This window comes from Dysidea avara, chromosome 14 (assembly GCF_963678975.1).
Source record: "Dysidea avara chromosome 14, odDysAvar1.4, whole genome shotgun sequence".
Taxonomy (NCBI): Eukaryota; Metazoa; Porifera; class Demospongiae; order Dictyoceratida; family Dysideidae; genus Dysidea; species Dysidea avara.
The window spans coordinates 532,277-551,081 of NC_089285.1; the positions used below are offsets into that span (position 1 = coordinate 532,277).

Genomic DNA, 18,805 nt, shown 5'->3' on the forward strand with positions numbered 1-18,805 from the left:
AGCTCGTATTTTATTGTTTTGTAATTTTATTGAATTTTGCAAAATATATTTTTTCAATAATACAGTTTTTAAAATTCATTACAACAACTGATAAGGTTTCGTGGTCTAGTAGATGTCACACACAGGAAGTGTGTCTCTCTGCGAGTTCCGTTTCCAACTTTGATGTTGATAGCTCCTTGTGTGTCGAAGACATGGCCGCCTAGAGCGAAGAGTGTACGCTTCTTGTGTAATAAAAGGATACATGGTTAACACTGATTCGCTATACTTAGCTTACCTTGTAAGGCCGTCACTGATTGACAATTGACGTTCGTTTCAGCCAGTTCGGCGGTGGCACTTCGAAGATATTCACTATGGAGATGAACGCATATATAATTTATCCCGCTCCTCAATATTTTTATAAGCTTGCGTACTTCCAGACTTCAAGGGCCCCACTCATCAGCACTGTTTTAAGTGCAAATGAATTTTTGTGGTTATACAAACGTCACACACTGGATGTTTATCTAGTTGTGTATCTTATGTCCAAGTTTGGAAGTACTGGCGTTTTCTATGGCGACGATATGAATGTCTCGAGCGGATGGTGTAATTTTCCCCTGTAGTAAAAAGAACGGATTACGCTACGAAGTACAATATACTTCTACTACTAGAACAATTCTTTGTGAGTTCTTATACTAAGTTTCAGATGCCTAGGGACTTGGGTGTTGAAGTTAGAGCGTTGTGAATAAACTTGCTTATATCAAGAAAGTACCGAAAAAATTTTTTGGTAATGCCCATTTATGGCAATATATTAGCCATTCAATAGTAAAGGGTTAAAATAGTTGTTCCAATACTGAATAAAGACGGGGTTAGAATATCTAATCCAAAACAGCCAAGCTGTAAAAAAAAGAGTGCGGCCCTGAGAAAGGCTATGGTGAAAAAAGATGTGAAATCCAAGGTGGCGGCTAAGAAATGGCTGTGATGGTAGGTTAATGGTAAAAATTTTAATAACGACAATTCAGGTGAATTTTGTGCCAAGACCAAGCGGCACCAAATTCACCTGAATTGTTGTTATTAAAATTTTTACCATTAACCTACCATCACAGCCATTTCTTGGCTGCCACCTTGGATTTCACATCTTTTTTCACCATAGCCTTTCTCAGGGCCGCACTCTTTTTTACAGCTTGGCTGTTTTGGATTAGATTTCACTTCTTTTTGTATTTGTATACCCCAAAGCCGGCCTATGGCTGGCTTTAGGGCTTTTTAACCTGTCATTTTTTCATTACTACAGGAAGAAGAAAAGATGAAGCAGGATGATTTCTTTGTAGCTGACCTCTCTGCAAGGTGATCCTTCTAGCTGATCTCTCAACCGGATGACTTGCTTGTAGCTGAACTCTCTACAGGGTGATTTGTTTGTAGCTGAACTCTCTACAAGGTAACTTCTTCTAGATGATCTTTCTAAAGGGTGATTTGTATGTCTCTACAGGTCAATTTGTTTGCAGCTGTACTCTCTACATGGTAGTTTCTTTGTAGCTGAACTCTCTACAATGTAACTTCTTCTAGCTGAACTCTCTACAGGGTAACTTGTTTCTAGCTGAACTCTCTACAGGGTGATTTGTTTTGTAGCTGAACTCTCTACAAGGTAACTTCTTCTAGCTGATCTTTCTACAGGGTGATTTGTTTGTCTCTACAGGGCAATTTGTTTGCAGCTGAACTCTCTACATGGTAGTTTCTTTGTAGCTGAACTCTCTACAATGTAACTTCTTCTAGCTGAACTCTCTACAGGGTAACTTGTTTCTAGCTGAACACTCTACAGGGTGATTTGTTTGTAGCTGAACTCTCTACAAGGTAACTTCTTCTAGCTGATCTTTCTACAGGGTGCTTTGTTTGCAGCTGAATTCTCTACAGGGCAATTTGTTTGCAGCTGAACTCTCTACATGGTAGTTTCTTTGTAGCTGAACTCTCTACAAGGTAACTTCTTCTAGCTGAACTCTCTACAGGGTAACTTGTTTCTAGCTGAACCCTCTACAGGGTGATTTGTTTGTAGCTGATCATGAACTCTCTACAAGGTAACTTCTTCTAGATGATCTTTCTACAGGGTGATTTGTTTGTAGCTGAATTCTCTACAGGGCAATTTGTTTGTAGCTGAACTCTCTACAATGTAACTTCTTCTAGCTGAACTCTCTGCAGGGTAACTTGTTTCTAGCTGAACTCTCTACGGGTGATTTGTTTGTAGCTGAACTCTCTACAAGGTAACTTCTTCTAGATGATCTTTCTACAGGGTGATTTGTTTGTAGCTGAATTCTCTACAGGGCAATTTGTTTGCAGCTGAACTCTCTACATGGTAGTTTCTTTGTAGCTGAACTCTCTACAATGTAACTTCTTCTAGCTGAACTCTCTACAGTGTGACTTGTTTGTAGCTGAATCCTCTACAGGGTGATTTGTTTGTAGCTAAACTCTCCACAAGCTAACTTCTTCTAGCTGATCTTTCTACAGGGTGATTTGTTTGTAGCTGAATTCTCTACAGGGCAATGTGTTTGCAGCTGAACTCTGTACATGGTAGTTTCTTTGTGGCTGAACTCTCTACAATGTAACTTCTTCTAGCTGAACTCTCTACAGGGTGACTTGTTTCTAGCTGATCTCTCTACAGGGTGACTTGTTTCTAGCTGAACTCTCTACAGGGTGATTTGTTTGTAGATGAACTCTTTGCATGATTGTTTCTTTGTAACTGAACTCTCTACAATGTGACTTCTTCTAGCTGATCTCTCTACAGGATGACTTATTTCTAACTGAACTCTCTATAGTGTGATCTGTTCATAGCGGAACTTTCTACTGGGTGATTTGTTTGCAGCTAAACTCTTTGCATGATTGTTTCTTTGTAACTGAACTCTCTACAAGGTAACTTCTTCTAGCTGATCTCTCTACAGGGCAATTTGTTTGTAGCTGAATTCTCTACAGGGTGATTTATTTGAGCTGAACTCTCTACATGATGGCTTCTTTGTAGCTGAACTCTTTATTAGGTACCTTCTTCTAGCTGATCTGACTACAGGGTGACTTGTCTGTAGCTGAATTCCCTACAGAATAACTTGCAATGTAATATAACTGTGTAAATTATACATGCAGCTGAATGCTTTATTAGGGTGACTGTTCTATTAGAGTATCTCGATCTCGCATTTGCTGCACGTAGTTGCCTTTCGAATCATAACTCAGTGATTTGTAATCCGATTCTTCTGTACTACTGCAAGAACTTTCTATGATGATTATTCCAGCTACATACTGATTTTCAGTTCATTGCTCTAAGCGGTTTGCCTGGTATACACGAAAACTAATAGTTTTTTTATTCATAAAAATCGATCGCGTAATTTTGACACAGGTTGGGTTTTGTGTCATATCTCCATGGTCTTTATCCCGATTCCTTTCAAATCACAAAAAGGCACTCCTACGATGGTTGCTCCATCTACATATCAATTTTCAACTGATTCCTCCAAGTGGTTTACCCTGTAGGCGTGACAGACCTTCGACCTTATTTTACGCATATAATCGGTAATAACTCCGTGAATGTTCATCGGATTCCTACCAAAGTTGGTACGGAGATCCGCCTTAATGAGCCCTTTAAGTGTGCCAAATTTCAGCCCAATCCGAGCACGCATTAGTGTTTTATGGCGAATTTTGCGAAGTGTGAGAAATGAAGAAGATGAAGAAGAAGAAAAAAACGAAGAAATTAAAACGAAATTTTGTTCGCTCGTATCTCGGAAATGGCTGGAGCGATTTTCTTCAAATTTGGTATGTAGACTCCCCTAACTGGGCGGCACGTCTCTATAAAATTTGGTTCCAATCGGATAAGGGATTACAGAGCTACATAGGTGTGAAAAATGCGTTTTCTTTCTTCCTGTTAATATACTCACGGTGTGGCGCGCCGGCTTCTTGGGCCGCACGACACACTATCGTGTGTCTTGATGTAGTATTGGAACACTATTTTTGCTGTGAAAAACTTTCTTTTCACGCCTACCAGGCAAAACCACTTAGAACAATGATTTGAAAATCGGTATGTAACTGAAATAATCATCATAGAAAGTCTGTGCAGTAGTATGGAAGAATCAGATTACAAATCACTTAGTTGTGATTCGAAAGCGAACTACTTGTAGCAAAAGCTAGATCGAGATGTTCTAATAGAAAAGTCATCCTATTAGAGCATTTAGCATCTTTACTACTTAGAACGTTCAGCTTTTAACAAGTCATTGTTTAGAGAGTTCAGCTACACAACAAGTCACCCAGTAGAGAGTTCAGCTATATATAAAAAGTTACCATATAGTACAGAGATCAGCTAGAAACTAGTAAACTGTAGAGAGTTAACCCTTAAAGCCACATGCAATTATTAATAAAAGTGCACTGAAAACTTATATACTAATATTCGGTCGCAATGCGTGTTAAGTAACAGGAAATACAGATGCTGTTTTTCATGGCAACAGTTATTTATACTTGTCTAAGTAGCCCACTGAATAAACTTTCCATTGATATAAGGTTTTCAGTTAATAACGTTAGACATGTGGCACAATTTTATTCCTGCTGTAATGACTATCTCGTCTGTAATTCTTGGTCTACACTACCAATAAGTTGAAGAAATGGAAGTTTTGCCCCATTCCACTTGCGTTTGGTGAGTCTGGAAAAGGAAAGACAATAGCATTACTTTGTGGACTTAGTATGCTTGGAATACAAGAAATTTGTTTTTATAGTAAAGTGACTAAGGAAAAAATTCTCCAGCTGCTATGTTCCAGTGGTGTCCCATTGGGGGAGGATGATCCACAGTCAAAAGGGGACATTAGTCAATTACTAATTGATTTGTTCAACGAAGTAAAGAGTGGCACTATGACACACAGGCCTGGGTTCACCTGTGTAATAGCAGCAAATTTTACTACTATTGATCAGCAGAGGTAACGGAAATTTTATAATATTTATACATCAATATTCCATGCTTGTATGCTCAAATTGTCAGTTTTATTGAAACAATACAAGCAAATATACCTCACCCTTGTATGCCTCTATACTACACTTTTGTATAAAGTATGTGACTGGCTTAATAAAAGTTTTGTTAGATTCCAATGAATTACTTTTCTGTTATCTATAGTTAAAAGGACTGGACTGCCCAAGTTTTAGTCTTATTCTTGGAGTTACAGCATTACAAATATTTTGGCTTATCCAGTGGTGTACAATTTCTCGATTAAACTTAGTTTCACTGCATACTGAAATGCACATAGAATGTTATGTGGCATGCACGTTTATTTTAGCATTGTTTTTATAGCAAAAAACATTTGTAATTGGAACGACAAAACCGTTCTTATCGGCCAAGACAGGAAGTTTGATTTTTTCACACAAACACAAAGTTTAATGAGTGCATCATCAAATTTCACTGTCACAGTTGACCAGAGTAAAGTGGTCTGCTTTTGCTGGCTGCTTTTTAAAAGTACAGTGGCGAGCTGTACGAGTGGTCTGGAGTCTTGATGGGGCCCTGGCCAACCAGAAGATGGCTGTGTGTGGCTGTTCAGCTCTGTGGTGTTGGACAATGACCTGTGTTGTAAATTTCCTTTCATTTTAGCCAGTTCTGAGCCCTGAATAGCCTATAACTTGGCCTAATTCATCCCAACATGTTCCTTTTCAATTTGTAAACACCATCTCCAGGGCCCCCGCCTCCCACTCCTCTGGAGTTTGCCTGATACAGACAACCTCGATTTAAAAACTATCTAAAATGGCAGGAAACTTAGCTGTTGGCTACTTCTTCAGTGGATGATGTGGAAGGTAAGAAATTGCTGTAAAACATGTGAAAATTTGGTATGCGTAGCTACCACCACTGGCTAGCTACAACACTCTCAATATTATGGACAATAAGAACAGTTTTCTCAGAGACAGTCACTTTTAGAAGTGTCTTTATAGTTTTTCTTTTGTGTGTCTTTTTTTCTCTGTAGACAAAAGTGTTACTGTAGATTGCACAACCATTGTCAAAAATTTTTTTGACAAAAATGATATTACGTGAAAAGTAACCAATCGAAAGCCATTATAGACTCAGTTTAAAATTAAGTTGCAGCCATCTATCTGATTCACAGTTTACTCGTGAAAAGTAACCAATCGAAAGCCATTATAGACTCAGTTTAAAATTAAGTTGCAGCCATCTATCTGATTCACAGTTTACTCATGCCTGTATCAGTAGACCTTAGATGGCAAATTGTTTGGAAACACATCATATTTAATGGCAAAACCTGCTGAAGAAGCTGGTAGTTCGCATGCTATTCGTCAGTGAAAGAACTGTCCATACCATCCTCGAGTATACTGAATAAGATACAGGCATGAGTATTTACTTGCATATTCAGAGTTGTTCATCACAAACTCAAGCAGTGGACTGGAGTGGAATTGCTGTAGCTAGAAGCTCATTTTGCTTATATATATATATATATATATACTTCATTGAATGTATCTTGTAGTAGCTGTCTATCATGGCATGGCATCATTGCCAATCCTGCAAATGCTGCATGGCGGCAAAATAGATGAGACAGCTCTCTGTTGCGATGAAGGAGGCCATTCTTGTTTTATTATAATACTGCAATAAAACTCTTGAAATGCCAACGGCTAAGCTTCGATCCAAGTGGCCTGAAAGCAGTTGTTGCTACACAAGAGCCTACCACTATAGTATGTAAATACTTTTCTGGATCACTAGCATTTTCAGATAAATTGACCTGAAAACTTGGTTCTGGTTTGAATATGTACTTGGCCAGGTACATTTCAAACCTATGCTTAGAAACTCTTTGTATATTCATTGACGCTCTCCAGAAAAAAGAGCATCTCTAAATTGTATGGTACAACTAAGCAGTCCTCTTTACATCTACGTTTATATGGTTATCGAATATCATCCTCATCTACCATTTGGAGCACTTTAAACGGAAATCCACACTTACATTTACTTAGGACTTTGCCACCGTAACCTTTGAAACATCTCTCAGGGTGGCATTCCATATGCATTTGAAATTTTTGTACCATTCATCTAATGTCCTGTACCCTTTCATCATTGGGGTCACTAGCATGAGGTAACGACATTTTCTGGGGTAGTACCAGGCTTAACCCACACCAAAATATGCCACCCCTTCTTTGGTGGTATTTTACATAGTCCATTACTTCACCTACTGGGCTAGATTTTTATCCAAAAGAATCTCCATGAATGTACTAAATCTTTTCTCAGCACCAAGTACAGACTCTAATACGGTGGCCCGTTTCGGTCTATTTCCCGGAAATTTCTTTCATTTCTGGGAAATTTCAGAGAAATTTCTTCACTTTTTCTCATTTCTCATAAAGTTTCTCACCTTTTTCTCAATTTTTTCTCTATTCTTGAAACTTTCCCTAAAATTTCTTTAGTACTTCTCGATCTTTTCTCGTTTCTCAAAAATTTCCATAGAATTTCTTCGTGGCATACGACGTCATAATGCGTAATTAAGAGTTCTTACTGTACAACTTAAAAGTGCGCGTGGATATGGCGGGAAAAGATGAAGTTTCTTTTTTGTTCAAGTGCGTTAAGGAAGGCAAGATTACGGGAGACGAAGCCATCAATATCATTGGCAAGGGCAGATCATCAGCCACCACAGGAGCTATTATGAGATATGGACCCAATCATAGTATCCAACCCCCTACACCAATTGCAAGTAAGCCAGCAACCGTTATCTTGTTACACATACTGAACGTAGTTCGAGCACGTGCATATTGACTTTAATGTATAAACCTGGCTTTGGTCTGTAGAGCTGTCTGGTTTTTTTGTCAAAACAAAATGCTCTATATGTAGTGCTCATGAGCAATGGTGTTTTAAAAGCAGGATCTTCTGCCTTGAGCTCTTATCAGAAAATATCTTTTTTGTTCATAACATTTTTATTGTAGCCAACTTGTATTTTTCCTTTTAATGCCTGCTTTAATTTGTATAATATGTAGCTAGTCGCATGAAAGTCTCCTGTCCAGACCGTATTGCCTTAACTTCTTGACATTATCAATTAGAGATTATAAGTACCCCCTCAGAAAAAGTTTTGTCGTCTGCCCACACCTTTTTGTTCGGCAACTTTTTGCATACAATTTGTTGTTACCACCAAGGCGTTAACCATATAATCTTACCACCAAGGCCTTAACCTTAATTTGCATGCAACAATTTTGAACAAGAATGGTATGGATGATTCACCAGACCCCTTCCTAGAAATGGGGGATTTTAAACTTCTAATTGACGAGTGGTGCTTACGAGGAACGTGACTAGCTAGTATTTCATAGGCATCACCAGCAACATGGCACTTTCATTTTACTAGGTAGCAGTAAAAGAGCTGAGATTATTGAAAAATATAAGCAACTCCAACGAGGAGAACAATCAAATAGCTCTAAGAAGACAAGATGTGCTGCTAGTGTTCAAAAGAGAAACCCAGTTTTAATTAAGGTCAGTGTATAACTAACTATTCTAATAAGCATCAGTGGTGTATCCAGGGGGTTTGAGAGGGTTCGTGGAGCACCCTTTTTGAAAAATCATCAATGAAGCACAATCAAAATTCTCTAATAGAGCATTCACTAAAATCTAGTGATGTGCGATATAGCTTATTGTTTACATTGCATATTGTGATTATTGCAAGCAAAATTATCACGATTATGATAATTATCACGACAATTAACATGTAACATTAGATGCCAGTCTACAGGTGAGAATTTATACAAACAACAAGTTTCTGAGTGCAGTTGTAACTAGTGATGAAAATTTCTATCAGAGAAAGTTTCTTGTTTATTGCAATTACTATGTATTTAGTTGAAATTTTTATATCACAATATAGCTTTGTCACAATATGATTATCATGAGATACACAGTATACGATAGATTGTACCATCACTACAATAATGCAACCGTCCAGGATGTAATCAAATGGCGGTTGCCAAATTGGTCTTACTGTATGTTGAACTTGAAATTCACTCAAAATTTCTGCCGCTTTTGGTCTGAGCCTTCAAAAGTGTGGGTTGCAATAGTGAAACCCTGAAAGTATGGATCCACCCGTTGAGGCATTAGCCACATGTGTGCAAATGACTCAATAAGTTTGTTCGATTATGTTAGATTACACTTGGTGGAATGAGGTTCGATGATGTAAAGCAACGTGGTGTACACTGCAAGGAACTTGGACCTAATGTTGGGGTTTCTATGGCACCCAGAGCAACGTATGATGAATTGGTTGAGGAAGGAATAAAATACTTCTTCAGTTACAAGGAAAACGCAGCAGGTGTGGCAAGTCGTGAATACTTTTTGGCAGATGGGCAAGGAAGAAAGTTGCCCAACACCTTGCAAGGCCGCCCATGGGTTTTGGCAGATTATCTACACATGCATGGCATGTTTCCATCAAAGACTAGGATATTCTGTGTACAAGTAAGCAGTCTTGTGTATATGCTGAATATGGGATATTTAATCATGTGTATTGGAAATCTATATAGCAAGAGATCATCAGTATTCCCAGTGAGCCAGATAATGTTCATACTCCAATACCAGAGCCAGGTACTTCTCATGTTGTTGCCACAATACCATCTGACTCAAATGATGAGGTGGCTTTGAGAGATGTACAACGCAGCAGTGAAAAGAAAATAGGTAAATATATCACAGCTTTGTAACACAATTTCAATCTCTACGCATGTACGAAGATGAACACTTAATTCCATTTTCATCATTTACACTGGGACGTAAACTTGGGAAGGGGGGTTATGGATTGGTGTTCCTGTCCGAACTAAATGGAACGTTTGTTGCTGCAAAGCAAATTCCATTGACATCAGATGAGGTCAACATGAGTGAGATTAATGTTTTAAGGTGATAAAATAGTTATATAGCTATATGATTTCCATACATGCTTTTATAACATTTGTTTACACTGAACAGCTCACTGCGCCACCCTAACATTGTTGTGTTCATGGGGTACTCCAGAGATGAACATCACATATACATCTTGACTAATTATGTACATGGTGGAGATTTATTCAACCTCCTTTTCAAAGAGGTACATTTATTGACTTGACTGAAATCTTTACATGTGTAATTATCGTCACAGAAAATACCACTCTCAGCAAGTGACCAACTGTCGATAACCGATCAAGTGGCACAGGCACTTGCTTATATGCATGGACGAAAGCCTCCTTTTATTCATCGAGATGTAAAGCCAATGAACATATTGGTAAGTACATATGTAGATTGATGTAATATAGGCAAGCATTGTCTGTGTACTTGTCAAGTTCTTTGGTGCCTTAATAGTACTACTAGAGAAAGATTGGGTATAAATGTTATGGGATGTCACTGATATGGTACCTTAAAAGCTTTGTACATTGTGCAAATGAACTTCACAAGTACTTTTGTACTACTTTGGACTTTCTGCTGCACATAAAACAATACCATATTTACTTGGTTAAACGCCGCACCTTTAATAGTTGCCGCACTGAAGGGGGGCCCACAATTGATTGTGAAAATAAGGGCTTAAACATCGTTCACGTGTATCGAACGGTGGTTAAGCTTGAATAGTCGCCACATCGATTTTTGAGACTATAAGGTAATAGTAGCCGCAGCGTTTAACCAAGTAAATATTGTACTTTTAAACTTATTTATGAATAAAATAATTTTATGGTTTTTTAGAAATTATAATTATTGTTCACAGGTTGAAAGGGGAACTTTCCATGTATACTTAACAGACATGGGATTAGCCAGACTCAAGACAACAACTTGTACAATGACAAATGTTGGAAAAGCTGAAGGCACAGGGAGAAAGCATGCGTGGGGAAAACTAATGACCCATGCTGAGATGGCACAACTTATTGTGGCTAAAACTCTACCTTCCGTACAACACCTCAACCCAACCATCAGAAGGGTGTGTGAAGGTTGTTTGCAGTATGATGCGAAAAAGAGAATCAATATGATGACTGTGATACAACAACTAAGGGAAATAAATATTTAACAACTCAAGACAATTTTTAGATGTTTGTACAATACTATAGCTTCATCAGCATTTGTAGGCTTTGAAATATTATCTTCACTCATTACATGTTCAGCTAAATCAGTGAACTCCTTTGGTACAGAGCAGGGCTTAGTGACACTCCATTCACGTGCAGATTCTACATCATCACTACTCACGGTGTGTCTATATGATCGTGTCCCTAATAATTGCATAACATTTTATTCAAATTTAAGTTTATCATACCTTCATCTTCAGGAAGAAAATACAGCTTATCTGGTATACCACCAGGATTATAATTACTTGGTCGTATTCTATGAATGTTCCATTCATGTGCCACATAATCCAATTCAGCTTGTATCAAGTCCATAAAACAGTATCAAAGGCAGTCACTACAGACAAAATCCATTGTTTAATTGGTGAGAAGTATGTGTATTTTGACAAATTCTATAGCTGTGTTAGCCAAACTATAATCCAGCCAATATACATTGTCTCAGAAAACATGACTATTTTAATGTTTTTAATTTGACATTGGCCTACACAAAATTTCCAATCATAGTAATGTACTTGATATTGGTAGAATGTTCACATAAACTAATGCATAAATTGTGTGACCTAATCATACATAGTTTGTTCAGCACTGGTGATTCTAGACCTGATATACAGGTGGGGGGACAGCATAAAATGTTGTATGACTGTACCATAAAGCAGAATTTTAAGGGAGTCGAGAGGGGGGACCCCAGAAGCTGCAGGATTTTTGCAATTATAAGGATTTAAAATGGCTTAAAAACATTAAAAATGCTAGAACTAACAATACATATCTATACCACAACTTTCCCCCTAAATTTTAGAAAACTTATTTTTCAACAGGGCGGGCCTGTGCCCCCCCTCCCAGTAGAATCGTCTATGTTGTTCAGATGCTGTGACCAAGAATTTTTTTCCTTATTTCAAGCATTGCCAATATTTCCTTAAACTGGATGATGCATGCAAACAAAATCGAAATACTTTAATATAATTGGTTTGTTTCAAACTCCAATGCATTTTAATTGTTTACAGTAAGTATATTAGCATATATGCAACAGCACCATACATATATAATCAACACTCTTTTACTTACATATGATATTCACTGCTGTCATCCAGTTCACCAGTTTCTCTCAAAGCCTGTAATCATAGCAATTTTGCACTTATCACATGTGAAACACTAATTTCACACACCTTAAAATAATCCATCCACCATTGCGCAGCATTCTTGCGGAGCTGTCCCCACCAAGCCTCAATACGCTAGTTTGTGCAATAAAATACAAGGTAAACAAACTTGATTGGAAGTAGATTGGCCATACATGAAGCTTTTCTCCTTTGCAAAGGGATCGTCATGTTGATCTCGCAAAAATGGCTGCAAAAATGCTATATTTGTATTCTCAGTTCCTCTGTCCGTTCTTAAAATTGTAGGGCACCCTACAGTAATAAACACATCAGTTTTAATTTATATGTTTAGCTATCATATGCCTTAAAACATACCACATTCAATTGATTAATTAAACACTGCAGCTGTAATTAGCCTATAATATAGTATAAAAAACTAATGAGGATATTCAAGGGTAGCCGGTGCTATCAGTACAAAGCAGCTCATAGACCTCAGTGCATCAAAAAAGAGTACGTACTTATTACAATAGCTGCAATGTGTTTCACCACAATGTACACTAAAAATGGAAACAATAGACAAAAGGTATGGCATACAGAAACACATTATAGAATAACTATTGTTTGTTCCCTTCTCTATTACTGTAGGATTACCTTTCTAACACTACAGATACATAATTATTGTCACCGTGAGGCATGTTCACTGACACAGTATAGCTACAGCCACTATATTCAAATGTAAGCCTTTTTGTATCAAATCTAAAAATGTACGTTATTATAGTACATTTGGATATATTATGTCTTGGCCTTATATGTTTACATATACTGTATATCCGAGGATCAAAATGCCATCCTGCAGGAGCTGAGAATTAGGAAGGATGAGGGTGGGCAACTGCACCCTCTGCCATTTTTGAGGGCAGCACCTATTCACTTATTCCAATGCCCAAAAGGCAACTATCTTATGGTACTATATACTCAAACGCAATGTCGTTATATGGATTGCAAGTTGATGTTTTCACAAAATTTTCATCCTTAGAACACATCAGTAGACAATTAAATTAAAGCAATCCTAAAATATTAAAGTGTATAAATGCTTAAGTCATTCAGCAAAAAAGTTGAACAAGTAATATCAAGAGTTAGAGGATTAATGCTTGGTTGTATGTATACTATATTTATCTCATGTTTTCAACTAACCTGCTAATTTTTCTACACAATTTAAATAGTACCCTGCAATAATGTATGGATCATTATTTGAGGGGGATACATGAAGCCAAAGGATTCTACGTGAGTAGCTGTTAAAAGGTTAGATAAGGATTATGCGCTTGTTTTTAATATTGCTTACCCGTCAATGCAGCCATGTATGGCAAAACCAAACGGCTTTAATTTATCATATCCGTCACAATGCCATATATAGTCTGGCCCCTACAGTTCACCAGAAAAGTGGACACAAAGTACAATAAAGCATTATCTGGTGAAATGAATACACCTTGCTGTGATATATCCTTCTTCTCAGTTTTTTTCCTTTCCTAGCTGCAGCGCCTTCTGGGTTATCCAAAGCTGACAACATCATCACAACATTTCTGTAGCAAAATGTTGCTTACCGACTAAATAAAGGACCAACTGACTCACCTTCCAACACGCAAACTATGTTTCTCTTTCAGCCTCTTGTGCAATATGCGGTAACCAATGCAGTTCCCTGACACCTCCCTTTCTTTCTATGAATACAGTATTGCAGTAATGATAGTCACATTTATTTTGAAAGACCGTAGAATGAATGTAAACAATTGTCCCAATGTTGGATTCATGTAGCATGGAATTTGGAACCGGCAATTGCTTCTCACCCTTCTTTAAGCTACACAAAGCCTGCAACATACAATGAAAGCATCCTCTCACAACTCATAATAGGATAGGCAGAAATTCATAAACAACAGAAATTCTTTAATAGAATAGCTCTCATAGCTATGCAGCAGGTTGTATTGTAGTACTATGATACCGACTCTTCAACACTGACAATTTTATAATTCTTGACCTGTGAATAAGATACTTTTCCAGTACAAGATGTGTGGAGAACATTTTACCAGTGTCCTCGCACCGTTGTTACAGATCTGCCAGCCTACAGCAAGTGCTTGTGTGTTACCTCTTGAATACTATTTGCTTTATAGGCTATAATATACCATTCAGTGTAATTTCTGACTACCACAGATACAGGCTGGGGTAGGGGGGAATTGATTGCTATTAACTGAGGCAAAGATGTGGGTCCCTTGAACGTTTGGATACTAAGATACTGCATGTATTCATGTAAGGGGCCACTCACGCATATCGACTCGCAACTTGGAATTCATAGATCAACACCACAAGATTGCACATCCCTTCCTGTGACTGTCCCACTAGCTATTTTCCTGTGCTTTACTTGAATGTCTATACTTCTCCTATAAGTAAGGAGCTGAAAATTACAGATTCCCTGCACCATCCGCAATCTCAGCCCACACCTGTGGACCATGGTAGTTGGGGATTTAATAGGTGCAAAAAAGTATATCTCCCACTAGGGACCTACAGATAGGCTATAGACTAAACAGCTGTGGAGAAGGGAGTATGCGAATGAACTACTTTCATAGATATACAACTTACTTTAATAACCGCTTCGACTTCTTCAAAGGAAGTTTGACCGTTTTTGTCTCTTCTTCGCAAGCCCATCCTCTTCAGTCGCTTCCTCAGTTGATCTATTGTTAAGTTTATACCGTGCCGTAAGTGTAAAAACTTGCAAATGTCCTCATATGTATAATCGTCTTTGAAATAACGTAATATTTAATCTTCCTCACCCACTGTATACAAAGCAGGAATGGCCATGATAGTGCCGTGCTTGACACCATCCCATAATAACAAATATCACGTGCACATGACGTCTAATGACGTCGTATTTCAAAAAGAAATTCTATGGAAATTTTTGAGAAACGAGAAAAGATCGAGAAGTACTAAAGAAATTTAGGGAAAGTTTCAAGAATAGAGAAAAAATTGAGAAGAAGGTGAGAAACTTTAGAGAAACTGTTGAGAAATGAGAAAAAGTGAAGAAATTTCTCGGAAATTTCCCAGAAATAGACCGGAACGGGCCACCGTACTCTAAGGGGTGAGGGCCAACAGATTCTCCATTGTCACCTTTAGTGCAAAGGTCACTAAGTTCCCACGGTTCAGCACTGGCTCCCAACCTTTCCTAATGGTTGCTTGAATTTGTGGCCTGTTATCATTTAGAGACAAAGTAATAAAATAGTAGGAACTCCAAGCTGTTCAACTGTAGCTATAAAGCATACCCAAAAGATTTCCAATATTGTTTTGACCCTGGAATTATGCATGGGTCATCGGTGCCATACGAAGCATAGTTATTATTTTCTGTAGCTCTGCTAGCTGCTAGTACATTGCCAGCGGTTAGATTTTGCTCTAGTTTACTGACTGCTACTATTTTTTACTATTGTACTGTAGCAGTTTTCAGTGGCGGATCCAGGATGGGGCATTTGGGGCAAATGCCCCCCAAGAAATTGCATACAAGATCGAGATACTCTAATAGAGCAGTCAATTACTCTAATAAAGCAGTCACAATGTTCATGAGGCAGTGTAGCTTACCTATGAAGCTATAAATAGGATTTTATTTTACATAACAGACGTGATATAGTTGGTAAGGATAACTAGCTATTATTGTCGTGACCTTTTTTTTTTTTTTTTTTTTTTTGGTCTTCAACTGGTTTTCAGCAAGTTTTTTTGGTCTTCAACTGTTTTTCAGAAAGGTGCCCCCCCTCTTTCCAAACTCTGGATCCGCCCCTGGTTTTATTTTAGTCTATATCGGTACACCTCTAGCCTGTAGTTTATTTTCAGTATAATCACTGTACAAATTGATTATCTTGCTCTTCCTACTGTTTAGCGCTATATTTCCAAAACTACACACCATAGAAGGCTGAAGATGTGGTGGTCCATTACTTGGAAACTGCAGATATTGCTAAGTGAATTTTTTTTTAAATTGTGCGAACAAGTCTCACAATTATTGTATTTTGTTGTTAGTTTGGGACTAACCAAGGGGTTTTCCAGTGTATTGAGCAGTGATAAATGCAGCATTGAACAAATTTGTGATGGAATAACGTAATATTACAATTGCAAACCGCCACAAACGATATCATTAAGAACATTAATGAAATGATTAATAATACCTCAATCAACTTATATTAGAATATTATGTATCAATCAACTAGGTAGCTAAACATGTTAACCAGTCACTTGCGGTAAACATAGTAAATGACACCATTGCTGAACTTCATGTCAAAAGGATCCACCTTAATCAGTGCCTTCTTAGTGATCTTCTCCATTGGCAATTCAACAATTTTCATTACTATGTCATCAAAAGCACTCAGACAAAGCCTATCATTTTTGCCCTTGATCCTCAGTTGAGCGAAGATGGCTTGCTTGGATTCCACAGCATCCTGCATAGTTCCACACTTGGAACATTCACCTATCCCATCTTCGTCAACAGCCAGCCTTCCATTGCATTTCACACAGCTGGTGTACATCTCCAATTTTTCAATAGCAAAACATGAGCATTGTTTACTCGAGATACCTGCAACTGTTGTGTGTTATCAAAAGTAGCACCAATATCATCAACTGCATCAATGGTACTATTATCCTTGGATGTAGATACACATTTCCTTTCATAAAATTCCTTTACCATAAGACCTTTGAATTCATAGCAATGCCCTTCTTCAACTTTACCAACATGTTCTCCCCAAACGTTCATGTAACAACATGTCCGGTACCATAAGCAATGACAACCTCCTGCACTCGATCACCACTGCGTGTATTACATATCTGATCTGTGAGCATAACTTTAGCTCGGACAGCTACACATTGATATTGAGGTAGCTCTGACAACTTCTCCAAACAGGTTAATGGTTTGCCCTCCTTTGTTGCATTGATACACCTTGCTGATTTTGAAATCTCGGTGCTCTTCTTTACAATGATTTCCTGGTGATCATGCCTGGCCTTCTTTACCCCGCAACCATCAAGCTTCACAGCTTCAACACTGTCATACATCTCTTCTAATTTTCGGCAGACACCTGCATTAAACCCAAAAAACCTCATGCTTGAAGCATCATCTGTTATCTCGCCATCATAGTAGCTACAGTCAGTTTTCCCACGTGCACTCTTCATTGGGGATAAGGCAGTGATCACTCCTTCTACCTTTGCATGAGAGCTTGGCTCAGCACAAGCTAAATTTGCATCTAAGATACTGCTTTTCTTTGCCATTACCAACAATTATGTAGCTAGCTACCTATAACTCAAGCAACAATTCACTGTTTCACTGCAATTCAGCATACAGTTATCTATAACTACTACAGAGCTGGTAGACCTTTCATGTGTACGCTGCATCGATGATCTGCATGCAGATGATATTGGTGCTTGGATTCATGGTGGTAAACCAAGGAAGAAGTACATAGTTGAAATTGATCCTGATATGGGGTACTTATTAGTGCTGTACCAGAGGAAGAAAGTACAAATCCAGGGGAGGAGTACACCCTTTTAAGGCTGTATCATCACCACAAAAGTACTCGTACTTTTCATAGAAGAATTTCCTATTTGATAGCAACAATCAAACTGTCCAATACGCTGTAGTGCAGTACATTTTTGAAGATGGAAAGGAAACTGATGTTCTATTACCTCCTCATGGTAATGCAACGACAGCAACTTCCAATCCTTACCATCGTACACAACAGAGCACACTTGAAAAATTAAGAGACTCAGAAGGCAAGCCAAATCTGTGATTGCTAGGGTGTATGATGATGTGGGTGGTATTTTAGAAGCTACAAGTAAAAGTGAACTACCCCGTAATCGTTGCCAAGTTTACAATATGCAGCATTCATATGCTTCGTGTACCACCACTGGCAAAGCTGACCCAATATTTGACCCAAACTTCCCAAAGTATATGAGTGGATTCTTAAAAATGAAGTCCCAGTAATGAAGGAATCGATGATTGCTACTGTTCGTGAAGCAGCTGGCTTGGGTTCACCACCTGTATGCTACACTACCACTAGAAATGAGTGCAGCAAATGCCTATGTCAATTACCGTAAATCCAACTGGGTTGAGCTAGTGAATAACATGCATCAGTTGGTTACAGAACAGATCAAAGAAGTGGAAAAGGCAGTAATTGGTATGGGAGAGTACAAATTTAGGCTAGCCTATAACCATCTAGAACTTCCTAGTAAAAAGTGGTTTCTGATGACAACTGAGCAAGGGCAACAACATCTGAAGGAAGTTATTGACATATTATCTGTGTCATTAGAAGATACTTCAACTAGCAGCTCTAGTATAGTGCCAGGTACTACCAATACTAGAACTCTCTATTTCTCCAGAAAACTGTGGCATTACTACTGTGTCAGAGCTTTTAGAAGCTACATGGAAAAAAGCTGAAAAGCTATTGGATAATCCTGGGAGTATTTGTCCAGCACCTGGTATGTCTGGTGCCATGTGTGTTGCAAGTGAAAGTGGTGAGAAGCCCCACATTGCTTCTAAAACCGAGAAAGGTAGTTTAGCATGCAATAATAGCTGTCTGGCATGGAAATCAAACAAACTTTGTTCTTATGTGCTTGCTGTAGCTGAAGACTGGGGTTGTTTATACGAGTTTATTTCTTGGTGCAGGCGGTTAAAAACTGGAAACTATACTGCTGTGTGTATGCAC

The 18,805-nt window shown here is 38.2% G+C and overlaps 1 protein-coding gene across 1 annotated transcript; it reads right to left on the minus strand.

Moving 5' to 3' along the window:
* Positions 1 to 10,921: 10,921 nt before the first annotated feature.
* LOC136244816 (uncharacterized) lies at positions 10,922 to 16,642 on the minus strand. The gene is made up of 10 exons (XM_066036365.1): positions 16,409 to 16,642; positions 13,722 to 13,807; positions 13,579 to 13,672; positions 13,435 to 13,514; positions 13,287 to 13,384; positions 12,268 to 12,407; positions 12,168 to 12,233; positions 12,067 to 12,113; positions 11,196 to 11,341; positions 10,922 to 11,151 (listed from the first exon to the last, which is right to left on the minus strand). The coding sequence occupies exons 1-9, from the start codon at positions 16,640 to 16,642 to the stop codon at positions 11,329 to 11,331; spliced, it is 858 nt and encodes a 285-aa protein (XP_065892437.1). The 3' UTR covers positions 10,922 to 11,151; positions 11,196 to 11,328.
* Between the last annotated feature and the right edge of the window lie 2,163 nt (positions 16,643 to 18,805).

Excerpts from the sequence above, each read along its gene's own strand:
- LOC136244816 (XM_066036365.1), bottom strand. The coding sequence starts at position 16,642 with ATGTACACCAGCTGTGTGAAATGCAATGGAAGGCTGGCTGTTGACGAA. Across the intron at positions 13,515-13,578 it reads GAAGGATATATCACAGCAAG|GGGCCAGACTATATATGGCA; the intron begins GTGTATTCATTT and ends GGTGAACTGTAG. Across the intron at positions 12,408-13,286 it reads TTGTGTAGAAAAATTAGCAG|GGTGCCCTACAATTTTAAGA; the intron begins GTTAGTTGAAAA and ends TTATTACTGTAG.